General features: G+C 42.2%; 1 protein-coding gene across 4 annotated transcripts; it reads right to left on the minus strand.

Moving 5' to 3' along the window:
* LOC115135458 (macrophage colony-stimulating factor 1 receptor 1-like) lies at nt 1-24987 on the minus strand. Of its 4 annotated transcripts, none has more exons than XM_029670160.2 (21): nt 24840-24987; nt 14239-14505; nt 13878-14156; nt 13635-13771; nt 13330-13498; nt 12854-13064; nt 12603-12718; nt 12351-12462; nt 11880-12010; nt 11533-11660; nt 11315-11441; nt 11122-11229; nt 10816-10926; nt 10524-10704; nt 8030-8109; nt 3233-3342; nt 3008-3130; nt 2789-2900; nt 2582-2681; nt 2382-2487; nt 1-1970 (listed from the first exon to the last, which is right to left on the minus strand). In XM_029670160.2, the coding sequence occupies exons 1-21, from the start codon at nt 24889-24891 to the stop codon at nt 1821-1823; spliced, it is 2910 nt and encodes a 969-aa protein (XP_029526020.1). In that variant the 5' UTR covers nt 24892-24987; the 3' UTR covers nt 1-1820. The 4 variants fall into 4 exon arrangements, 3 of the variants coding, with proteins under 3 accessions (XP_029526020.1, XP_029526019.1, XP_029526021.1); XM_029670159.2 differs by having other exon boundaries at nt 11853-12010; XM_029670161.2 differs by having other exon boundaries at nt 11853-12010; nt 14239-14500; nt 24840-24937.
* Nucleotides 24988-25503: the final 516 nt, after the last annotated feature.

The following is a 25503-nucleotide window of genomic DNA, read 5'->3' on the forward strand; positions in this document are numbered from 1 at the left end:
CTCATTCAAGGCTTTTCTTTATTTTTACTATTTTCTTCATTGTAGAATAATAGTGAAGACATCAAAACTATGAAATAACACATATGGAATCATGTAGTAACCAAAAACTTTAAAAAATGTATTTTAGATTGTTCAAAGTAGCCACCTTTTGCCTTGATGACAGCTTTGCAAACTCTTGGCATTCTCTCAACCAGCTTCATGAGGAATGATTTTCCAACAGTCTTGAAGGAGTTCCCACATATGCTTAGCACTTGTTGGCTGCTTTTCCTTCACTCTGCGGTCTAATTGATCCCAAACCATCTCAGTTGGGTTGAGGTCGGGTGATTGTGGAGGCCAGGTAATCTGATGCAGCACTCAATCACTCTCCTTGGTCAAATAGCCCTTACACAGACTGGAGGTGTGATTTGGGTCATTGTCCTGTTGAAGTCAAATTATAAACTCAAACCAGATGGGATGGTGTATTGCTGCAGAATGCTGTGGTAGCCATGCTGGTGAAGTTTGCCTTGAATATAAAAAATAAATAAGAGAGTGACACCAACAAAGCACCATCACACCTCCTCCTCCATGCTTCACGGTGGGAACCACACGTGTGGACATCATCCATTCACCTTTCGTGGTTGGAACCAAAAATCTGAAATTTGGACTCGTCAGACCACTGGTCAGATTTCCACCGGTCTAATGTCCATTGCTCGTGTTTCTTGGCCCAAGCAAGTCTCTTCTTCTTATTGGTGTCCTTTAGTAGTGGTTTATTTGCAGCAATTTGACCATGAAAGCCTGATTCACGCAGTCTCCTCTGTTATTTGGGCTGCAATCTGAGGTTCAGTTAACTCTAATGAATTTATATTCTGCAGCAGAGGTAACACTGAGTCTTCCTTTCCTGTGGCAGTCCTCATGAGATCCAGTTTCATCATAGCGCTTTATGGTTTTTGCGACTGCACTTGAAGAAACTTTGAAAGTTTTCTGCACAATAACTGATTGGCTCAAAAACATTAAGAAAGAAAGAAATTCCACAAATTAACTTTTAACAAGGCACACCTGTTAATTGAAATTCATTCCAGGTCACTACCTTGTGAAGCTGGTGTTGAGCGTGCCAAGAGTTACAGTACGTTTCAGTTGAATGTAAAGCATTTCTTACGCTGAAGGCAAGACAAAAAACAGAAATCTTTTGGTTCCATTGAAGTTCACACACTTCAGATTTTCAAACACTCAAGAAAAACTTTCAAAAGAGACTATGTTGCTACTATACACTACAATAGTAAAACGTTTGCAATAACTATGTCTTTTTGTGCTGCTTAGGCATGCTGAAATGTTGATCTCAGTTCAGTAAAATTGGTGTTGAGAATTTTGGGATTTTTGGAAACATAAAGCTGCACATGTAACTGCCTTTATTCTCCAATAGACATTCATCAAGTTTATCAAGCCGGTTAGATCAGTTAGTAAAGTATCTCATAAATGTTAAAGGTACATTATCTAGAAATCACTCAGCCATTTCCTGGTTGCTAACATTCTAATAGCATGCCTCATTTCAGTTTATGACAAAACAAGCAAGTATAGTGTTGTGAATCATTGTACCGTCTAAACCGCTGTGAAATAACAAGATATATTGTTTTTTTCAGCTGCTTGAAGCTTGTGTACAAAATAGAATAAAAGCTTAGTTCCCAATGTTGCTTACTGGCAGCTACTATATGGCACTGAAATCATGTTCAGTACAATGAGAATCAAGACATTGGGATAAACTGGTGTGTATCCACCCATCTCTTGCCTGTGATTGACAGATGTTAACGTGAATGTATAGTCATTGATGATGGCCTGATGTGCTCTCAGCAGAACTGGTAGTGGTTCTTTTTCATCAGGGGCTCCTCCTCTCCCTCCTGGTTCAGTGTCTGATCACAATCCCCATTCGTCTTAGCCGGATCCCCCTGCTCTCCTGCCCCCTGCTGTGGAGTCTTATCCTGCACATTCCTGTAGGTCTGGCAGAAGTCAGGATACTTAGTATCACATTCAAAAACTTTTTTTCCCCACCAAATGATATTCTTCCACAAACTCTAAATACATTTTAGAAGTACAGTAGATCTAGCTGTAGGGAATGATTAGAAGTTAGTGGAATGCTAAGAGAGAGACTAAACTTTAAAATATTTTCTACAGTGAAAGGGAGATACCTAGTCTGTTGTACAACTGAATGCCTTCAACTGAAATGTGTCTTCCGCATTTGAATCAGAGAGGTGTGGGGGGCTGCCTTAATCGACATTCACGGTGCCCGGGGAACAGTTGGTTAACTGCCTTGCTCAGGGGCAGAACGACAGATTTTTACCTTGTCAGCTCGGGGATTCAATCCAGCAACCTTTCGGTCACTGGCAGTGTGTCACTTAAGTCCATCTTACATGGTCTGGCTGGTCAGGCAGTAGCCTTTGGATAAGTTGGCCGATGGTACTGAAGGTTGGACGCTCTGTTGGTTCCAGGTTCCAGCACATTTTCATGATGGTGTATCTGAGGAGAACAATCAGTTTCAGATAGTGCAGCAGGCTGTCAGGTAACGTCATATCTCTTCACTGATATACCCATCTTGAAGTACAATACTCACATTTCTGGAGGGGCAAAGTCCGGCTGAGACATGTAGCATCCATCTTTGATCATCTTGTAGAACTGGGTGTCCACCACAACATTAGGGTATGGGCTCTTACCTAGAAATACCAACCAAATATTTATTTCAGATATTTCATTTGGACACAAACTTTGATTAATTCAACATAAGACAGTATTTTTGTCATCACATGCCAGTGTGACCCACCCAGAGAGAAGATCTCCCACAGCAGTATCCCATAGGACCAGACGTCACTCTTCACTGTGTACACACATTCAAAGATGCTCTCAGGGGCCATCCACTTCACTGGCAGACGGGCCTGGGAATACAATAGATTTAGAGATCATCATCATATCATAGTTTGCAATCATTCAAGGATCGGAGCCTCTAAAACTAAAGTGATATCTTGATATGTTATTTACTCACATTTCCTTTCACCACATAGTTGGAGTCATTCTCGATGTCTCTGGCGAGGCCGAAGTCGCAGATCTTAGCCACACGGCCATCGGTCAAGAGGACGTTCCTAGCCGCCACGTCCCTGTGAATGCACTGCACGAAGACAACATAGGCATCATTCATATGTACGTGTGTGCATCTGCATGTTACACTACATGAGTTATGTTATTCATTACATTTGTATTGTTCTATTACATTTTTGGATGCCAGGAAGTCCATTCCCTGAGCCACCTGAGAGGAGAACCTCAACAAGTCTTCTATGTCCAGCGACCAGGTGCCTGTCTCTGGATCCTCACATAGGGAAACTATCAGGAAGAGAGAGAGAGAGGATATGAGACCTAGGGTTGCAAAGGGAGGGTATATTTCAGGTAACCTTCGAAGTTTACCAGTAAACTACTGATATTTTTATGGAATTTTCATAACATATAAAAGGTATAGAATAATCAAATATAATTGTAATATAACAAATGGAATGACAAAGTTGTAAAACATTATCCTAAATATATCCCATCAACTAAGTGAATACCATTGGTGTTTAATATGATAGTTTTTCAGCATGAAATATCCTTTATATATTGCACACGCTTCTATTTATTTTACAATGCCAATAGGTCTTTGTTGTAAATGTTTTGGTGCCAAACTGGTGTCAGTTGTGAGAAATGTATATCATTGGAAGTGTTGCATAGTTATTTGTTAACCGAGACCTTGGGAGTATAAGGATCTGTCTGACATTTTGGTCAAGAATGGGTTGTTCACATAAAGCTGTTCTTTAGGTGGTGTCACGGCTGTCGTAAGAACGGGACCAAGGCGCAGCGGATATTGAGTACCACATATTTATTCCAAAGTGAAACTTAAGCCAAAAACAATAAATCAAATAAACGAACAACGGAACGTGACTAAGTGGTGCACATGCACAAACACAAAATATAATATCCCACAAACACAGGTGGGAAAAATAGCTACTTAAATATGATCCCCAATTAGAGACAACGATTACCAGCTGCCTCTAATTGGGAATCATACAAAACACCAACATAGAAAATATAAACTAGAACACAACATAGAAATTATAAACTAGAATACCCCCTAGTCACGCCCTGACCTACTACACCATAGAGAAACAAGGGCTCTCTATGGTCAGGGCGTGACAGGTGGTCCTTCACATCTGAGATGTCAGATTTGTTAAAAAGTCCATTTACAATGAACAAAAAAAGTTATGTCTGTGCCAACACCTTTGAACTTGGTTCTATAAGGTTCTAGCTGCAATCCAATCAGACAATGCTGGGTTGTAAATAAAAAATAATTGTATGTAAGGTGATGTACTTATTGAGTCATGAGAGAAGAAGAAAAACAGTTCTGAGATATGGGACTTGAAAAATACTAATTATCTCCAACCACATATTTTGCAGATAGAACCTTCATTTTGCACAAGTCCTTCATTATTCGTATCATAAGTTCTGGTCTGCTTTTGCAAGTACTTAGAATTTTTTCACCACTTTTTCAGAAGAATGGTCTTTTGTTGACTTGTTCTATAGCAATATGAAAACCTCCATGGAAGGGGTATTTCACTAAAATAAAAAATGTACTACAGTTTATTGATAACTAGCAAATAGTTTACTGATTTCGGGTGTCAGAGACCAGAAAAATATATCACCCAGGGCTAAACTTTAGCAATGTTGCTAGTTTTCCATAGGATATAGAGTATTTGTCAATTTAGTGAACTATCGCTTTAACAAATGTGTGATGAACATGAATAAATACAGTGCCTTCGGGAAGTATTCAGACCCATCGACTTTTTCCACATTTAGTTACTTTACAGCTTTTTTGGATTAAATAAAAAAACTCCATCGGTATACACACAATACCCCATAATGACAAAGCGAAAACAGTTTTTTTAGGTTTGCAAATGTATTCAAAATAAAAAACAGATACCTTATTTACATAAGTATTCAGACCCTTCACTATGACTCGAAATTAAGCTCAGGTGCATCCTGTTTCCATTGATCATCCTTGAGATGTTTCTACAGCTTGATTGAGTCCACCTGTGGTAAATTCAATTGATTGGACATGATTTGGAAAGGCACACACCTGTCTATATAAAGGTCCCACAGTTGACAGTGCATGACAGAGTAAAAACCAAGCAATGAGGTCGAAGAAATAGTCTGTAGAGCTCCGAGACAAGATTGTGTCGAGGTGCAGATCTGGGAAAGGGTTGCTAAAAAATGTCTCCAGCATTGAAGGTCCCCAAGAACACAGTGGCTTCCATCATTCTTAAATTGAAGAAGTTTAGAACCACTGAGACTCTTCCTAGAGCTGGCTGCCCGGCCAAACTGAGCAATCGGGAGAAGGGCGTTTGTCAGGGAAGTGACCAAGAACCCAATACTCACTCTGATAGAGCTCTAGAATTCCTCTGTGAAGATGGGAGAACCTTCCAGAAGGACAACCATCTCTGCAGCACTCCACCAATCAGGCCTTAATGATAGAGTGGCCAGACGGAAGCCACTCCTCAGTAAAATGCACACGACAGCCCACTTGGAGTTTGCCAAAAGACACCTAAAGTCTGATGAAACCAAGATTGAACTCTTTGGCCTGAATGCCAAGCATTACGGCTGGAGGAAATCTAGCACTATCCCTACGGTGAAGCATGATGGTGGCAGAATCTTGATGTGGGGATGTTTTTCAGTGGCAGGGACTGAGACTAGTCAGGATCGAGGCCAATATGAATGGAGCAAAGTACACAGAGATCCTTGATAAAACCTGCTCCTTCCAACAGGACAACAACCCTAAGCAAACAGCCAAGACAACGCAGGAGTGGCTTCAGGACAAGTCTCTGAATGTTCTTGAGTGGCCCAGCCAGAGCCCTGACTTGAACCCGATCAAACATCTCTAGAGAGACGCTCCCCATTCAACCTGACAAAGCTTGAGAGGATCTGCAGACAAGAATAGGATAAACTCCCCAAATACAGGTGTGCCAAGCTTGTAGCCTAACACCCAAAAAGACTTGAGGCTGTAATCGCTGCCAAAGGTGCTTCAACAAAGCACTAAAGGGTCTGAATACTTATGTAAATGTAATATTTACGTTTTTGTTCTTATAAATTAGCACACAAAAAATGTTTTTTGCTTTTCATTATGGGGTATTGTTTGTAGATTGATGAGGGAAAAAAACGAATTTAATCAACTTTAGAATAAGGCTGTAACCTAACAAAATGTGGAACAAGCCAAGGGATCTGAATACTTTCCGAAGTCACAGTATATTTGATGTGTTTAGAAAGACGTAAGGGTATTATCTTTTTTAAATGTATTTTTTACCCCTTTTTCTCCCCAATTTCGTGGTATCCAATTGTTGTAGTAGCTACTATCTTGTCTCATCGCTACAACTCCCGTACGGGCTCGGGAGAGACGAAGGTTGAAAGTCATGTGTCCTCCGATACACAACCCAACCAGCCGCACTGCTTCTTAACACAGCGCACATCCAACCCGGAAGCCAGCCGCACCAATGTGCTGGAGGAAACACTGTGTACCTGGCAACCTTGGCTAGCGCGCACTGCGCCCGTCCCGCCACAGGAGTCGCTGGTGCGCGATGAGACAAGGACATCCCTACCGACCAATCCCTCCCTAACCCGGACGACGCTAGGCCAATTGTGCGTCGCCCCACGGACCTCCCGGTCGCGCCCGGTTATGACAGAGCCTGGGCGCAAAACCAGAGTCTCTGATGGCACAGCTGGCGCTGCAGTACAGCGCCCTTAACCACTGCATCACCCGGGAGGCCAAGGGTATTATCTTTATTTATTGATTAAATGTCTGTAATTTTCTATTGTGAAAAAAATAAGAAACCCGCACACTGCTCTTGATAGTATCACTGCTCTTGATAGTATCACTGCTCTTGATAGTATCACTGCTGTTTAGTAAGTTTACGCATTGGCCTCAAGGCCTTCGTCAGAGCTTTTGTGAATTAAAAAACAATAATTGCACCCTTATGTAGACCTAGCTCCACCCATTCATTTATGTTCACATTCATTTATGTTCACATTCATTTATGTTCACATTCACAACATAACATATACATCGATTTTTCGTCATTAAGACCTTGAGCAAATAATGTCTGGAGTGTGAAAATCCCAAAACATTCTCATTCACTGAGAGTATTATTTATATCACCTCCCCTGTCTGACATCTTAACTTTCTCTATGCCTCAAAATAATCTAAAAGGTGGAAATGTCATGTTTTAGGTCATTAAAATGTACTGCGACTGGATAGTCCCTGTGGTTTCTCCTGATTTAACTTTGATGTTCAGTAATTTTTTGTTTGAGAGAACGAGAGTTTTTACCGACCTAACAGCCCACATGGACATTTAATCATGTCGATAACATGATTAAACATGCCAGTGTTTCTCGACAACATCTCCCACTCTTTTGTTATGTTCTATTGGAATTGAAAGAATTGTAACATTCTGTATCAAATTGAACCTTATTGTTCTGAAATGTCAATCTGGGTTCAGCCATATGGTTCTATCTGCGATTGTAACCCCCCCCACCCCCCCCCCCACGTCTCAGTATTTTGATACTCTGTACTTTAAGGTGAAGACCTGAATTGGTTATGAAAGAGGAATTCAATACAAAACAGTTCTGAGATCTGGGTTGTAAACATTTTTTACGCTCAATTTCTCAGAACTATGCTTTGCGCAGATAGAACCTTACTACAGTCCCAACAATAAAATTAAACTATTTATTCTTGAACCATATGGTCTATCAACGAGAAACTCATGGACAATATGGTCAGATATAAAGATGAAGAAAATATATTTTATATGATTACATGTTTAAAAGTTATTCAGGTATAAATGACCAAATTTGCAATAGATTACCTGTTAATTACAAAATGTACTGAAAATGCTGGTAACTTTTGTAAATGACCAGTAGCATTGCAACCTTAAGACGTTCCACTCCACAAACCTCTCTATGCTACTGTGATGAGTAAAAGGATGCTAATTACCCATAGGACAGTGTTTCGGTCTCTGCGCTGGATGCATGTCCAGGAAGTTGTCTGAGCTGGAGCAGGAGATCCCACTGTCACTGCAGACACACAGAGGACTGAGAGGTTTGTTCTGTTTTGTGCGGCAGAATTACAGAACAGATTTTTTTTTTTTTTTTTTTTTTTCACCTTTATTTAACCAGGTAGGCTAGTTGAGAACAAGTTCTCATTTGCAACTGCGACCTGGCCAAGATAAAGCGTAGCAATTTGACACAATACAACAACACAGAGTTACACCTGGGATAAACAAGACATTCGGTCAATAATACAGTAGAACAAAAGAAAACAAAAAGTGAGTGCAAATGAGGTAAGATAAGGGAGTTAAGGCAATAAATAGGCCATGGTGGTGAAGTAATTACAATATAGCAATTAAACACTGGAATGGTAGATGTGCAGAAGATGAATGTGCAAGTAGAGATACTGGGGTGCAAAGGAGCAAGATAAATAAATAAATACAGTATGGGGATGGGGTAGGTAGATAGATGGGCTGTTTACAGATGGGTTATGTGCAGTGATCTGTGAGCTGCTCTGACAGCTGGTGCTTAAAGCTAGTGAGGGAGATTATGAGTCTCCAGCTTCAAAGATTTTTGCAGTTCGTTCCAGTCATTGGCAGCAGAGAACTGGAAGGAAAGACGACCAAAGGAGGAAATGGCTTTGGGGGTGACCAGTGAGATATACCTGCTGGAGCGCGTGCTACGAGTGGGTGCTGCTATGGTGACCAGTGAGCTGAGATAAGGCAGGGCTTTACCTAGCAGAGACTTGTCGATAGCCTGTAGCCAGTGGGTTTGGTGACGATTATGAAGCAAGGGCCAACCAACGAGAGCGTACAGGTCTCAGTGGTGGGCAGTGTATGGGGCTTTGGTGACAAAACGGATTGCACTGTGATAGACTGCATCCAATTTGTTGAGTAGAGTGTTGGAGGCTATTTTATAGATTACATCACCGAAGTCGAGGATCGATAGGATGGTCAGTTTTACGAGGGTATGTTTGGCAGCATGAATGAAGGATGCTTTGTTGCGATATAGGAAGCCGATTCTAGATTTAATTTTGGATTGGAGATGCTTAATGTGAGTCTGGAAGGAGAGTTTACAGTCTAACTAGACACCTAGGTATTTGTAGTTGTCCACGTATTCTAAGTCAGAGCTGTCCAGATTAGTGATGCTGGATGGGCGAGCAGGTGCGGGCAGTAATCGATTGAATAGCATGCATTTAGTTTTACTTGCGTTTAAGAGCAGTTGGAGGCCACGGAAGGAGAGTTGTATGGCATTGAAACTCGTCTGGAGGTTAGTTAACACAGTGTCCAAAGAGGGGCCAGAAGTATACAGAATGGTGTCGTCTGCGTAGAGGTGGATAAGAGAATCACCAGCAGCAAGAGCGACATCATTAATGTATACAGAGAAGAGAGTCGGCAAGAGAATTGAACCCTGTGGCACCCCCATAGAGACTGACAACAGGCCCTCCGATTTGACACACTGAACTCTATCAGAAAAGTAGTTGGTAAACCAGGCAAGGCAATCGTTTGAGAAACCAAGGCACAGCAATGAGGGTGATAAGCACAATCGTTTGTGAACCGCAGCCCCCCAAACAATTAATTCCTGAGTTGAAATCTTTTTGAGGAGAGGGCGTGTATGTTTTGGTTCTACAAAGCTGTGTCCATTATAAAATTCAATAATACATTAATTGTAGTCATTCTTGCACCATGCGATCTATCATGAGTTCTAAACATGTATTATTAAATTCTCTATGCTCATTATCTATTTTTCTGCGAGCATAATGACAGGCAGTTGGTGGTCGGAGCAGGTCTCTGGAGCCACTGAGCTGGAGGAGTGTGTATCAATCCTGCAGTAGGACTCATTGAGGCCAGCACTAGCAGGTCAAACGACTAAAATGAACGAGTCATGACTCTCGGGTCAGTAAAAAGAGTCGTTCAAAAAGAACGAATCGTTTGCGAACTGCACATCACTATGGAGATGATGTAGTGATATGTAGAAGAAGAGTATGCATGTGCAGATGATGTTTGTGATGGAATGCTAAGCTTGCAGAGTAACCATACCCTTTAATTATACCCATTGTGTCCTCATGTTACTGAGCCTGCTACATGACAAGGTTACACTACGGTCTACACTGTACATATATTCTGTGTAGGCATTATAATGTGTGGTTTCAATGAAAGCATAAAGACCTTGACACGTGTGAAGAGGCATGCATGTCTTGTTAGAATGGGGATTGTGATACGGCACCACAGAGAGCAGTGAATAAAATCGGAGCACATGAGGTCACTGACTAGTGGAATACACATTACATAAACCATTTGTGGAGACTGAAACTTTGTCTCACATCTGTTTCTCGTTCTGGTGTGCTTTCACTTAAACAGGAACCATGTGTCTGCTGGGAGATTGGAAAAAGAAGAGTGAGTTGAGACGAGAGAGGCGTGTTAGTGATCATTACAGCCTACCTCCTTACACGGGACTCCTGTGCACATGTGTTCTTGTAGTGATCACGGTTCTCTGGAACCCGTGGATCCTCTGGAGTCCCTGGTCCGCTCGGGATAGAGTACAGGAACAGCTTGGCCTTGCTATGCAAGAAGTTCAGCAGGTCGCCATAGCTGCAGTACTCCGTGATCATCAGCATTGGGCCTGTGGTCGAACACAATAAATGGGATGATCGATTTGGTTAACAATGACACTCGCCAAGTCGTGTTGACCTTGTTGTATGAAAATGCAAGTACAGAAAAGAGTTTGTCGCACCTCCTTGAGTACACGCCCCTAACAGGTTAACAATGTTGTCATGAGATCCCAGGTGACTGAGGATCTTCAGCTCTGACATCAGAGCTTCTCTCTCTTCGGAGTGGGCGCTTGCTGAGGAGGAGAAGTCTATTTTTTTCATTATTACATGTACTGAGGTAGTGCTTCTTCTACGATGGGTGCAAGTATCCAATAACAGCAAGTATCCAATAACAGTTATCTTTTGTACAAAAACTTTGACTTCCTTCTGTAATGTAAATGCAACGCTAAAGGAAAGATTTTACACACAGTATGAGGAGGCTAACTCACGCTTGAGCATCTTTACTGCCACGCGCGTGGTCATGTTGTCATCTGTCCCCAGACCATAGGCAGTGGCCTCCACTACTTTCCCAAAAGCCCCTGCTCCCAGAATCTGGCCTGGAACACACAGTATTCAGTCAGTCATTACTGTTTAGTGTACTGGTCTCTGTTTTTTACCCCCAAAAACTGCAATAAAACACACCAAGCCTCAGCTTGTCACGAGGGAACTCCCACTTCTTGTTATAAGGAAGTTGTGTAGGGTCAATAAAGGTGTAGTTATTCCCATCATTGGCCTCAATGATCTTCCACCGGACTTCATATTTTGGTTTCTATGGGAGAAAACATATGTTGTGTAATGGTCTAACTGCACATGTCTTTGGAAATTGATTGCCAGTGAATGGGCCAGTAAATGCAGCTCACCTGCTTGTATTTGTACAGGACGATGACAAGCAGAAGGAACAGAAGGGTTGCTGTGCTGGTGGCTCCAATGAAAGTGGGTGTGAACAGCTTGGGCGTTACAAATGTTGGTAAAGTCGCAGCAGGGACACCTAAGACGTAATAAACAACATGCCCCTGAAGTCAGCTCATGACATTATTCAGTACTGAAAAGTGATATTAGATATACATCTACCTGTAGCTGTTTTAATACTAGTCTTGATGTGATAGAACCAGCGCCATGTGAGAACCTCACAAAACCTTTCTTTGTACAGTATATTGTATATCTGCAAAGGTTGTCTTACGCAATACGAAGATGTCCCGCTCTTTACCAACCAGGTTAAAGGTCACACACTCCACTGTGACCTCCATACTTGAGGGACTGAGGGTCAGCTCACTCTGCACCTCCATGGTGCTGGTGAGAAGAGGCTGCACCTCCACGGTGTCATTATCACCATCACACCTGACAACAGAGGAACATCAAGATGAGCACATAAGAGTCAAAACAGCTCACACACACACACACACACACACACACACACGCACGCACACGCACACGCACACACACACACACACACACACACACACACACACACACACACACACACACACACACACACACACACACACACACACACACACACACACACACACACACAGCTCACAATGGCAGTATCTCTCTGCATCTTGTGCCTTGGAAAGATCTTGTTCGATTGCAATCCAGTTAGAGAATCTACAATCCATCAATCAAATGTATTTTATACAGCCCTTCTTTTTTTTACATCTGCAGTTTTTACACCTACGTGTTTTGTATTCCTGGGCACTGGTACCAGAGGATTGTGGGAGCTGGGTACCCAGAGGCGGTGCAGGTCAGGGTGGTAACATTCTTCAGTCTGACCATGGCACTGGGTTTCTCTACTCAGTCAGAGAGGACAAACGGCATCACGCTTTTTAAGTCGGCGTCACATTCTCAGATCGGGTCACAATTGCGGTCCATATTTTCCTGCCAGTTTGAATGTTGATGCGACCGATCACGCTGGAGTGAGATCACTTACGGTAGACTTGGACATTGAAGGTGATGGAGCCATTGAGGCATGTGCTCCTGGTGTGGAGGGTGTACTGGCCTCTCTCCTCAGACCTCACTCTCTGTAGCAGCAAGCTGCTCTCGTACCTACAGGGTGACCGTATCAGTAGTGTTTCAGCAGTTTCAATAAATAGATTCTGTACTTACTTTATAAATGATTCGATACAAACATTCAGAATCAGACAAATCATGTCCAGTGAAACTAGATGGGAAAACAATGACCTGTTATTGAATCGGACGGCCCATGTGTCGTCATGAGTGGAGATGTTGTGATTGTGAGACATGGGGATGTCCCACCACTGCTCCTTGATTTGGGGATATGCCTCGATCTGAATGTTTATCTCAAGGTTTTCGCCTTCGTTCACTTCAACTAAGGAGCCATTTAAGTAGAGGTCTGGTGACAGGCGGGGTATGAGCCTCATGTAAGGCTTATCTGATGAGGTGAGAGGGAAAATAGAGTGAACGTTATTGTGACCACGAACTTGAACTAAACTGAAAATTGAGATTGTCACACCCCAATTTCCTTTTGAGGATGCTGAGCTGAGTTTCACTTTTAAAACAGGTTTCCGTGTTTGGTGTTTGTGGAAATCAACACGAGCCTCGTACTACCATCCCGATCTTGCAGGCTTACATAACTACTGTATGTGTCTGTGTAGTGAAACATATTAGACGCTAGATCAACACTCCCTAATGCTTACCTACAACCTGCAGGTAGGTGGTGGAGCTGTTGAACCCAGCCTCATTCATGGCTGTACAGGTGAAGTTTCCTGTGTGAGACATGGCCACAGCTGGAATAGTCACACTACTGGTGATGTGCACTTGATTACTCTGGTCCTCTTGTATCATTTTATGCGAAAAGTCCAATACCTATACAAACAACACCAACATATCAGTTCAGATCTTCAGAAATATACTGTATCATACAAGTTAAAAGCACACCTAGGTAGGGAAAAGATCTATGATTTAATGACAGAAATTGACAATAGGCTACTGTTTAACTGACTTTGAGGGAGGAGTGTTTCCACGTCACGTTGTAGAAGTGGTTAGGGTTGCTGGTAATGCAGGGGATCAGGAGCTGCTCTCCAACAATACGAACATACCCATTTACCTCAATTAGCACAGATGGTGGCAAACGCAAGCCTGGAACAGACGTAGAGAAGTGTTTAGATGTGTTGAAATGCTTTGGGGCTTTTAATAACCTCAATGTCCAACAAACACAAATGCACAGACATCAACCTCATCTCACTTTGAATGACGAAGATGGGGACAACTTTGGAGACTTTCGTGACCCCATTGATCTTTGCACTGCAGACGTAGTCTGCGCTGTGGCTGGTCAGAAGGTATCGGATGAGGATTCCTCTCTTTGGGTTGACAGTGTAGTTCATGTCGGGGGGTGTAGGGTCTCCGTTGGCCATACGGACGGATAGGTCGGTGGCTATGGGGTTTGTCAGCTGACAGAGGAGAACATCACTGCCCTCCTTCACATCTCCCAGGGTTCGAGGGGTCACCAAGATGTTATGGGGATCTATAAGGAACATAACACGTGATATATGGTGCATGTGAGTCTTCAGGTTGAGCAATGAATATGACAATACTTATACACTTACCTTTCACATAGATGTGGACCTCTGAGATGAGGTCTGGTTGGTTCTCATACATGCACTTGTATGTTCCAGTGTAGTCTACTGTAAGGCGCCTGGTGGTAATCACACTCCCCAGTCTAGTTTTCCTCATGAGTTTGAATGCTGTGGTTGACCAGGTGACTGTGCTGTACCCCTCACAGGTCAATGTGAAAGATGAGGTTCCAACAGGGATAGTCCACGCAGCCTCCCTCAGCACCACCGAGTTCAGCTTGATCACTGGAGGGCTCTGCTCTGTCAAAAAAAACAAAGACAGAACCAGGAATTAATAACACACATAAACAAATCTAGCAATCTCCTGTTTCATGGAATGCAGACATAGTCTTACACAGCTATTCCCAAACTGGGGTACATACAATGCCGTCGGGGGTACGCCCCCAAAAAATGTTTTACCCCGTTTTTCTCCCCAATTTTGTGGTATCCAATTGTTAGTAGTTACTTCGAATGCCATGCGTCCTCCGAAACACAACCCAACCAAGCCGCACTGCTTCTTAACACAGCGCGCATCCAACCCGGAAGCCAGCCGCACCAATGTGTCGGAGGAAACACCGTGCAACACTGACCTGGTCAGCGCGCACTGCACCCGGGCCTGCCACAGCGCTGTGCGTCGCCTCTCTGGTGGCACAGCTAGCACTGCGATGCAGTGCCTTAGACCACTGCGCCACCCGGGAGCCTCGTTTCACTGCCAAAAATCAAATGAAACTATCTAGTATCTAGTATCTAGTAGCGAAATAACAACAAAATGTAAAATACAGGTAGCCTAGTCAAATAATGAACATCCAATCACATTAACCGTTACTCTCTTGTGGGAAACTTGCGCAGACATTTAGAAACGAAACATGACCATTTGAAAAATAAGCCACGGGAGTTTTTTGAGCGAGAATAAAGAAGCATCTTATATGGTGAGCTACCGAGTGGCTAGGACAGGCAAGCCCCATACTATTGTGGAGGACCTCATTCTTCCTGCTGCCGCGGATATGGCTGGGACACTGCTGGGGGGTAAAGGCCAAAAAACTATACAGACAATACCTTCATCAAACAACACTGTTTCACAATGCATCACTGACATGAAAGGAGATGTTTTGAAACAATTACTGCTTCACATACAACCAGTGAATGATATGCGCTACAGCTGGATGAGCCAACAGATGTGTCGGGCCTGGCACAGCTCCTGATATATGTCCGTTACGTTAAAGCACTGGACAGCTTTATGACATCAAATGGACTTTAGTGGTCAAGATGTGTTGGTATCTGTACTGATGGTGCAAAAGCCATGACAGGGAGACATAGTGGAGTGGTAACGCATGTGCAAGTCGTTGCTCCCGTCGCCACTTGGGTACAATGCAGCATCCACTGAGAGGCTCTTGTTGCCAAGGGAATGCCTGACGGCTTGAAAGACGTTTTGGGCAATACAGTGAAAATTGCTGGCCTGGGTTTCTCACACGACTGGCCTGTCTGGGTGATGTTTTTTCTCTCCTGAATGATCTAAATCTAGGATTACAGGGACACTCCCCAACTATATTCAATGTGCAGGACAAAATTGAGGCTATGATTAAGAAGTTGGAGCTCTTTTCTGTCTGTGTTAACAAGGACAACACACAGGTCTTTCCATCATTGTATGATTTTTAGTGTGCAAATGAACTCAAGCTTATGGACAATGTCAAATGTGATATAGCGAAGCACCTGAGTGAGCTGGGCACGCAATTACACAGGTACTTTCCCGATATGGATGACACAAACAACTTTAAATTTAATCAGAAGCCACTGCCAGATTTCTGGATAGGGCTGTGCTCAGAGATTCTTGCCTTGGCAAATCGCACTGTTAAGACACTGATGCCCTTTGCAACCACATACCTATGTGAGAGTGGATTCTTGGCCCTCACTACCATGAAAACTAAATACAGGCACAGACTGTGTGTGGAAAATGATTTAAAACTGAGACTCTCCAATACAACCCAACATTGCAGAGTTATGTGCATCCTTTCAAGCACACCCTTCTCATTAACCTGTGGTGAGTTATTCACCATTTTTGATGATCAAATAATGTTTTATACGTAAGATGGCTAACAAAGAACAAAATTATTGATTATTATTATATTATTATTTGTGCCCTTGTCCTATAAGAGCTCTTTGTCACAACTTTGCTCGTGGGAAGTGACAAAAACTCACACTCATTCTTATGTTTAATAAATGTATTGTATAGTGTGTGTGTGGCAGGCTTACAATGATGGCAACAAAAAAAACATTTGAGAGTGTGCTAACCCTGGTGCTAGAGGGGGTACAGCTGGAGGTTGAGTGTATGAAGGGGAACGGGACTATAAAAAGTTTGGGAACCACTGGTCTACTGTAATGATGTACTTCATATTTGAATTAACACATTTGTAACTCCAATACCTACAGTACAGTGCATTCGGGAAAGTATTCAGACCCCTTGACTTTTTCCACATTTTGTTACATTAATAATTTCCCTTATCTATCTACACACAATACCCCATAATGAAGAATCAAAAACAGGTTTTTAGACATTTTTGCAAATGTATTAAAAATTTAAAACAGAAATACCTTATTTATAAAAGTATTCAGACCCTTTGCTTGGAGACTCGACATTGAGCTCAGGTGCATCCTGTTTCCATTGATCATCCGTGAGATGGTACATTTGATTGATTGGACATGATTTGGAAAGGCACGCACCTGTCTATATAAGGTCCCACAGTTGACAGTGCATGTCAGAGCAAAAACCAAGCCATAATGTCAAAGGAATTGTCCGTAGAGCTCTGAGACAGGATTGTGTCGAGGCACAGATGTGGTGGAAGGGTACCAAAACATGTCTGCAGCATTGAAGGTTCCCAAGAACACAGTGGCCTCCATCATTCTTAAATGGAAGAAGTTTGGAACCACCAAGACTTTCAGCTTTAATTTGAGGGTCTTTACATCTATAATTGGTGAACGGTGTGGCAATTACAACACTTTTTATATGTGGTCACCCCCTTTTTGAAGGGACCAAAAGTAATTGGACTATTCGCTCCTCAGCTGTTCTATTGCCAGGTGTGTGTTATTCCCTCATTAGTTAATTTACAAGGTCAAGAGTTTATTTCAAGTGTGTCATTTGCATTTGGAATCTGTTGCTGTTGACCCTCAATATGAGGTCCAAAGAGCTGTCACTGCCAATGAAGCAAGCCCATCATTAGGCTGAAAAATCTAAACAAACCTGTCAGAGAGATAGCTAAAACATTAGTTTTGGCCAAATCAACTATTTGGTACGTTCTTAAAAAGAAAGAATGCACTGGTGAGCTCAGGAACACCAAAAGGCATGGAAGACCACAGAAAAAAACTGTGGTGGATGACAGAAGAATTCTTTCCCTGGTGAAGAAAAAAACCCTTCACGACAGTTGGCCAGATCAAGAACACCCTCCAGGAGGTAGGTGTATCTGTGTCAAAGTCAACAATCAAGAGAAGACTTCACCAGAGAAAATACAAAACGGTTTACCACAAGATGTAAATCATTGTTAAGCCTCAAAAACAGAAAGACCAGATTTGAGTTAGCCAAAAAAAAACATATTTTAAAAAGCCTGTACAGTTCTGGAACAACATCCTATGGACAGATGAGACAAAGATCAACTTGTACTAGAATGATGGGAAGAGAAGAGTATGGAGAAGGGAAGGAACTGCTCATGATCCGAAGCATACCACCTCATCTGTGAAGCATGGTGGAGGTAGTGGTATGGCGTGGGCATGTACGGCTGCCAATCGAACTGGTTCCCTTGTATTTATTGATGATGTGACAGCTGACAAAAGCAGCAGGGTGAATTCTGAAGAGTTTAGGGCTATTATTATCTGCACAGATTCAGCCAAATGCTTCAGATCTCATTAGACGGCGCTTCACAGTTGCAGATGGACGATGACCCGAAGCATACTGCGAATGCAACCCAATACGTTTTTAAGGCAAAAAAGTGGAATGTTCTGCAATGGCCAAGTCAATCACCTGACCAGAATCCAATTGAGCATGCATTTCACTTGCTGAAGACAAAACTGAAGGCAAAACACCCCAAGTACAAGCAGGAACTGAAGACTGCAGTAAAGGCCTGGCAGAGCATCACCAGGGAAGAAATCCAGGATCTGGTGACGTCTATGGATTCCAGACTTCAGGCAGTCATTGACTGCAAAGGATTTGCAAACAAGTATTAAAACTCACAATTTATTTTATGATTATGTTAGTTTGTCCAATTATAGTTGAATTTAGAAGTTTACATACACTTAGGTTGGAGTCATTAAAACTAATTTTTCAACCACTCCACAAATTATAGTTTTCTACTTTGTGCATGACACAAGTCATTTTTCCAACAATTGTTTACAGACAGATTATTTCACTTATAATTCACTGTATCTCAATTCCAGTGGGTCAGAAGTTTACATACACTAAATTGACTGTGCCTTTCAACAAAATTCCAGAAAATGTTGCCATGGCTTCCAGAAACAACTTTCCGGAAAAAGCAAACCATGCAATAATCTGAGTACGGCACTCAGAGACCAACACAACCCAAGCAGATATCCGCCATGTTGGAGTCAACAGAAGTCAGAAATAACATTATAAATATCACTTACCTTTGATGATCTTCATCAGAATGCACTCCCAGGAATCCCAGTTCCACAATAAATGTTTGTTTTGTTCGATAATGTCCATCATTTATGTCCAAATAGCTCCTTTTGTTAGCACTTTCAGTTCACAAATCAAAATTCATGACACGCGTTCACTAGTTGCAACATTTCCGTTTACCGTCCATAGAAACAAACAAAGTATAGAATCAATCTTTAGGATGTTTTTATCCTAAATCTCCAATAATGTTCCAACCGGAGAATTCCTTTGTCTGTAGAATTGCAATGGAACGCAAGGTAACACTCACGTGAACGAGCGTCACGAGTGCATGGCATTCTGACAGACACCTGTGTCACACCCTGACCATAGTTTGCTTTGTATGTTTCTATGTTTTGTTTTGTCAGGGTGTGATCTGAGTGGGCATTCTATGTTGTGTGTCTAGTTTGTCTTTTTCTGTGTTTGGCCTGATATGGTTCTCAATCAGAGGCAGGTGTTAGTCATTGTTTCTGATTGGGAACCATATTTAGGTAGCCTGTTTGGTATTGGGTTTTGTGGGTGATTGTTCCTGTCTCTGTGTTTGCACCAGATAGGGCTGTTTTGGTTTTTCACATTTCTTGGTTATGTTAGTCTATTCATGTATAGTTTCTTTATTAAAGAACCATGAGTAATAACCACGCTGCGTTTTGGTCCGCCTCTCCTTCGACACAAGAAAACTGTTACAACCTGGCTCATTCCCCTCTCATTCCCCCTCCTTCACAGTAGAAGCCTCAAACAAGGTTCTAAAGACTGTTAGCATCTAGTGGAAGCCTTAGGAAGTGCAACATGACCAATATCCCACTGTATCTTCAATAGGGAATGAGTTGAAAAACGACCAACCTCAGATTTCTGGTTGGATTTTTCTCAGGTTTTTGCCTGCCATATGAGTTCTGTTATACTCACAGACATCATTCAAACAGTTTTAGAAACTTCAGAGTGTTTTCTATCCAAATATATTCGCTTCTGGGACCAGGTAGCAAGCAGTTTACTGTGGGCACCTCTGGGCACCTTATTCATCCAAGCTACTCAGTACTGCCCCCAGCCATAAGAAGTTTTAAGGACAACAAAGTCAATCACAAAGTCCTGACCTCAACCCTATAGAAAATGTGTGGGCAGAACTGAAAAAGCGTGTGCAAGGAGGCCTACAAACCTGACTCAGTTACACCAGCTCTTTCAGGAGGAATGGGCCAAAATTCACCCAACTTGTTGTGAGAAGCTTGTGGAAGGCTACCTGAAACGTTTGACCCAAGTTAAACAAATTAAAGGCAATGCTACCAAATACTAATTGAGTGTATGTAAACTTCTGACCCACTGGAATGTGATGAAAGAAATAATATCTGAAATAAATAATTCTCTCCACTATTATTCTGACATTTCACATTCTTAAAATAAAGTGGTGCTCCTAACTAACCTAAGACAGGGAATCTTGTTACTAGGATTAAATGTCAGGAATTGTGAAAAACTGAGTTTAAATGTATTTGGCTGTACATTGGTGCAACGATTGTGCTTTTTTTGCGCGAAAGCACTTTTGTTATAAATGTATATAAATGGTTGTTATTCCTACACGGTTCATACAATAATTTTGGACAAACCCTTAAATTAGAGGTGAAAGTTTACACTTAAAGCGCATCTTGTTTCTTTCCTTTCAAATCCATTGTTGTGGCGTTGCAAATTGATGCAAATTGTGTCACTGTCCAAATACTTATGGACCTGACTGTATATGTATTTATTGGTTAAGGTCTATCTAGCCGCTCTTTCGTCCTGTCATATAGGCCTTTGACAATAACACGGTGGGATAACATCCCTTGTTATGTTGTTTCATTAAGTCCCGTTTCCAAGCCTTGAGCCGTGGCTTGGGATCTGTCTATTGTGCTTGAGGGTATTTCACAGCAGCCTTTTGAGCCTCTGGAAAGCATTGAGAGTTCTCTCCTCTTCAAGACCGCTTTACTGCTAGCCTTTATGGCCACAAAGCCATGCCTACAGTTTGCCCTTTATGGCCACAAAGCGAGTGAGTGAGCTGCATGTGCTTTTAGTTCACCGTTCATGCCCGGGGTTTTACAAGGTTTTCTTGTTGCCTAACGCTGCCTTTATGCCTAAGGTCAGTGACAATTAGAATTGTTTCGCCTTGGCTCGTGTGGCTTTCTACCTCCCTTACACGCATTGCACATATTCTTGATAGAACAAGAGCATTGCGCAAGAGGAGTCAACTCTTTGTGTCCTGGGCCCTGCAAGGGGAGGCCCCTCTCTTGTCAACGGTTATCAGATTGGATTGTGGAAGCTATTATATTGGCCTATAATGGCAAGCAGTTACAGCCTTCGAAAGGTCTGAGGGCTTGTTGGGCACCGTTCAAGAGTGTCTCCTTACAGGAGATTTGCAATGTGGCTTGTTGGGCATCATCTCCTCATACTTTTGTTGAGGTTCTACTGGCTAGACGTCACTGCGCCTTCTTTGGTGCATTACCGTCCTGTGTCAGGGCCTCTGAGGGTTGGCACGTTGAGACGACCTGGCTTCTGAAGAGCATGTTTGCCATACGGATTTGGTCATATCCCACATGTGAGATATCGAAAGAGATATTATGAGATTCAGGTGAATCCCATATGTGAGATATCTCACTCATAATATCAGAGAACCTGGGATAGGAGAGTAACCTTGACTTATATTCACATTATTTGAGTATCAGACTGTGATTGGTTTATCACCTAATTGTTAACCTTGAGTCGATGTGCATCAGCCGGTGTCACACTTCCGCATCTGCGGTGAAAGGTGACAGAGCTAGAGCGGTGTTTATGATGAAAATTACAGGCCTCTCTCATCTTTTTAAGTGGGAGAACTTGCACAATTGGTGGCTGACTAAATACTATTTTGCCCCACTGTATATATACTTCAATGGGTCTTAAAATGTCAAATCAAATAGAAAACTGATCCATGGTATGACCTTCTTAAAACAATGCCAGATAGCGTAGTAGATCTCCCTCCCCCAGCTTAGACAGGGCTTGGACTGTAATGGGTTTTAAATCTATCACAAGCAAACTGACTGTATAATTATATGCCTTATTGACCAAGCTTGGTTTAGTAGCAGGTTGACGCCCACAATCTAAAACTGTATTGAGCTGCTTAGTTTGTTATAAAACTTTAATATTCATCCTGATTGGACAACCTGTCTCATGCAGGTTAAGATCTGAGCATCTCATTGTCTGGGAGCGGCAGGGTGAGCTTTGCGTTTCTTGGCCAGGTCCTGGAGGTGGGTAGCAGCAGCAGGGCCTGGTGGTTCTCCACTAGGAGACTCTGGTGTGTAGCCAGGTTCCACAGCTCACTCAGGTGCTGTGTTCCCTGGTCCTTCATAGCCTTCAGCAGCTTGACGACCTCCCCTTAGCCGCTGGACACCTCTTGGTGCTCCTGGACCAGTTGAGACAGCACCTTGACCACCTCTCCTCTCCAGCTATCAACCTCTTCGCTGGTCGTGGGTTAGTTGGGAGAGTAACTGTTTCAGCTCGTCCACGCCACAGCAGAGGGATGGAGGGGCTACCACTGGGGGAGCCTGACTGGACTCTGGGTTGGCAGGGAGGATAGCTGATTTAGGGGCCCCCATAGTCATGCCAATTTGTTCATTGGCAGGGGCTTCTTCGTTACCTGAAAGAGAGTGATGTTGGGTGGTTCTTTGCATGGGGTGATGTAAGTTTCCTTCAACAATTAGTCTTCCAGATAGATGACACAGACACAGGAACCTTGGTATAAAACTCTTTAGTAATAAAATACAACTGCAGACAGAGATTCACATACAGCATACCTCAGTAGTCCATAGTAAAGATCTGTGTGGCGAAACAGGAGACAACACTTTAGTGGGTGTGGACAACCTACCGTCAATCACCTTAACATTGGGGTGGCAGGGTAGCCTAGTGGTTAGAGCGTTGGACTAGTAACTGGAAGGTTGCAAGTTCAAACCCCTGAGCTGACAAGGTACAAATCTGTCGTTCTGCCCCTGAACAGGTAGTTGACCCACGGTTCCTAGGCCGTCATTGAAAATAAGAATTTGTTCTTAACTGACTTGCCTAGTTAAATAAAGGTAAAATAAAATAAAATAAAATTGTTGCATTGGATTAGATACAAAGTATCTAAGATGAGAAAAACATGTCTAGATTGTGGTTTCTCACTCTACTATAGACCATTTCGGCCTTGAGGCTGTGTGACTATCAGCACGGGCAGGCAGTTCTCATCCTGAGATTAAAGCAATGCATTTCCATTACCCAGTAATTGCACCATCATTGCGCCTTGCTACAAAGGTTATCACATATATATAGTAATCATGGCAATGGTGTAGCCCCACACCCGGCCCACAGGGTAACACACCCGGCCCACGTTGCCCTCTTTGGGTACAGCAAGCACCATCCCCGCCTCCCCCTTTCCTCCTTCTACTAGGCTGCTGTGGTCAGAGAGAGGTTGTAAATTCCTGAGTATCTCCTCATGGCCACATAGTATAGAGAGAGAGTGAAGTTTCATAGAGAACAAAGGAATTTCTTCCACCTCACAGAACTTGAGGTCCGAACAATGTTTACGTTCCGGAGAAGAATATTTGATAAAAACTATAAGTCTTCAATTTAATGATAGTAAAGACACGACAACCCCAACAGTGAAAACAAAGAGATTTTGTGGTGAGTGAAGACATCCCATTTTAATTCATGGCAACAAACCTGCAATAATTATTTTTATTTTTTTACTGTACAACATAGTATTTCACTTTTTTTGTGTAAAATACTCAAATGGGCATCAAACAATCCCCTTACTTTAAGTCAGTGAAGCGCATCTTCTTGAATTTCTCCTCTGTCAGGAATGATGCCAACACTTGAGTACCAAAGTTATGTAATTTGCTGTTACTGACATGATAGAATTGTCTCATAATGATGAATGATGAGTTACTTCAGTGGTGTGCCTTAGAAATCATCCATAGAAAAAAGGAATGATTCAAGGAAAATGTCATTTCTCGGTGTGGTCCAACGTCAACAGAGAGAATTATTTGGCATATTTCTTATTTGTTTCATATTCTTTTCAGTTTTTTTTTTTGAGGGAGAAAGGGGAAATGAGAGTGTGCCTGAGTTGGTTTGACGTGTGTCTTTGTGTGTGTGGAAATGTTTGAAACGAAACCCCACATAGTGTCTAGTTCCAGGAAACACATTGGGCTGGGGACCTGCTTAGACGGATCGAGGTCTTTGGGGGCCTGTTTCCCATTCTCACTCTTACTTCTGCTTTTTATGAGGATGTGGGGAAGTGAGGGGGGGGGGGGGGTCACCAGGAACTGGACAGGTCCCGTTACCTCTACCCACCCCCCTGCTCTCAGATGTCAGAACCTACAAAGCTAACTAAACACCTGTTCTCACTGTAACCGTCTTCACTAACGCAGAACACCTCAAAGTCACTATCAATTTGAGTAAAAATTCTGTTACACCCATGGTTACATTTTTATGTTTTGTCATAAACTCTTAATTAAGACAAAATATAATGTATCTATATTGTAGAATATGTCAAATATAATACAACCACACAGAATATTGTGGGTTTTTATGTGTTTTATAAATTAATTAGAAACTACAGAAACATTTTTTTATGAAATATACACTTTCGGACGACTTTTTTTGAATTATGTGATGACAATTTATCTGTGAAAAATACAATAAAATGAATATTTTTATAAATCTAAATAACTCATGACACATTTATTACACATTTTAGTGAATATTAACAGAACCATATGATTTTAAATTAGGTCTCGTTGGTTAAGAAAGGCAGCCCAATTCTTTACGCAGGCAGCCCAATTCTGATATTTTGCCCAGTTATTGCCAAACGATCTGATCTGATTGGTCAAAAGACAAATTACGCAGCCATAGGAGCTGATTTTCAACTACTTACAGTATTACTAGGGTAGCATTTGATTCATGTGCTTACCTTGGGATGTGCAGCAGACCATGATGCCCAGGAGAAGGGCTAGGAAGAGCATCTTCTGTCCCTCTCACTGCCTCTGTCTGTCTCTGACTGCTCTGTCTCTCTGTGTAAATGTCTGTCCGCTCTACTCCAGGTTAGTTAAGGAACTGGTTGATTGGTGTGGCTTCTCAGTCCTTATAGCCTAATATCATCAGAACTTCCCCTTACTCACCTCGCACAGTGCATACAGCCAGTACATGTTAAAGTTTTCTTTCATCCTTTTGATGGACGAGTCAATGAGTATGGTTGTGTGTACACAATAATGCGATTCCTGTGAATAGTCAGATTAATATAATAGTTTGATTTCAAAGTTAACAAGCTGTGTATGATTTCCATAATAATCCTGTTTACACATGGACACATCTGAAATCAGGCTACCTGATGGGACTTGCAGAAAATCCCCAATCAAAATAAACGTTCTACCATTCTGAGTTCAGAAACATAATGTTTGTATGTGAAAACTCTTTCTAAGATGCCTACTTTCAGCTATTTCGAGCTCACTTCTGTTGTGCAAAAGACAGAGGTTTGCGCTGCTTGTGCTGGCACATGCGCAGATCAAGTGCGCCGCTATAATTCTGATTGAAGGCTTTTACATGTAAGGGGATGAACACTGACGTTCTGTACACTA

This window comes from Oncorhynchus nerka, linkage group LG10 (assembly GCF_034236695.1).
Source record: "Oncorhynchus nerka isolate Pitt River linkage group LG10, Oner_Uvic_2.0, whole genome shotgun sequence".
Lineage (NCBI taxonomy): Eukaryota > Metazoa > Chordata > Actinopteri > Salmoniformes > Salmonidae > Oncorhynchus > Oncorhynchus nerka.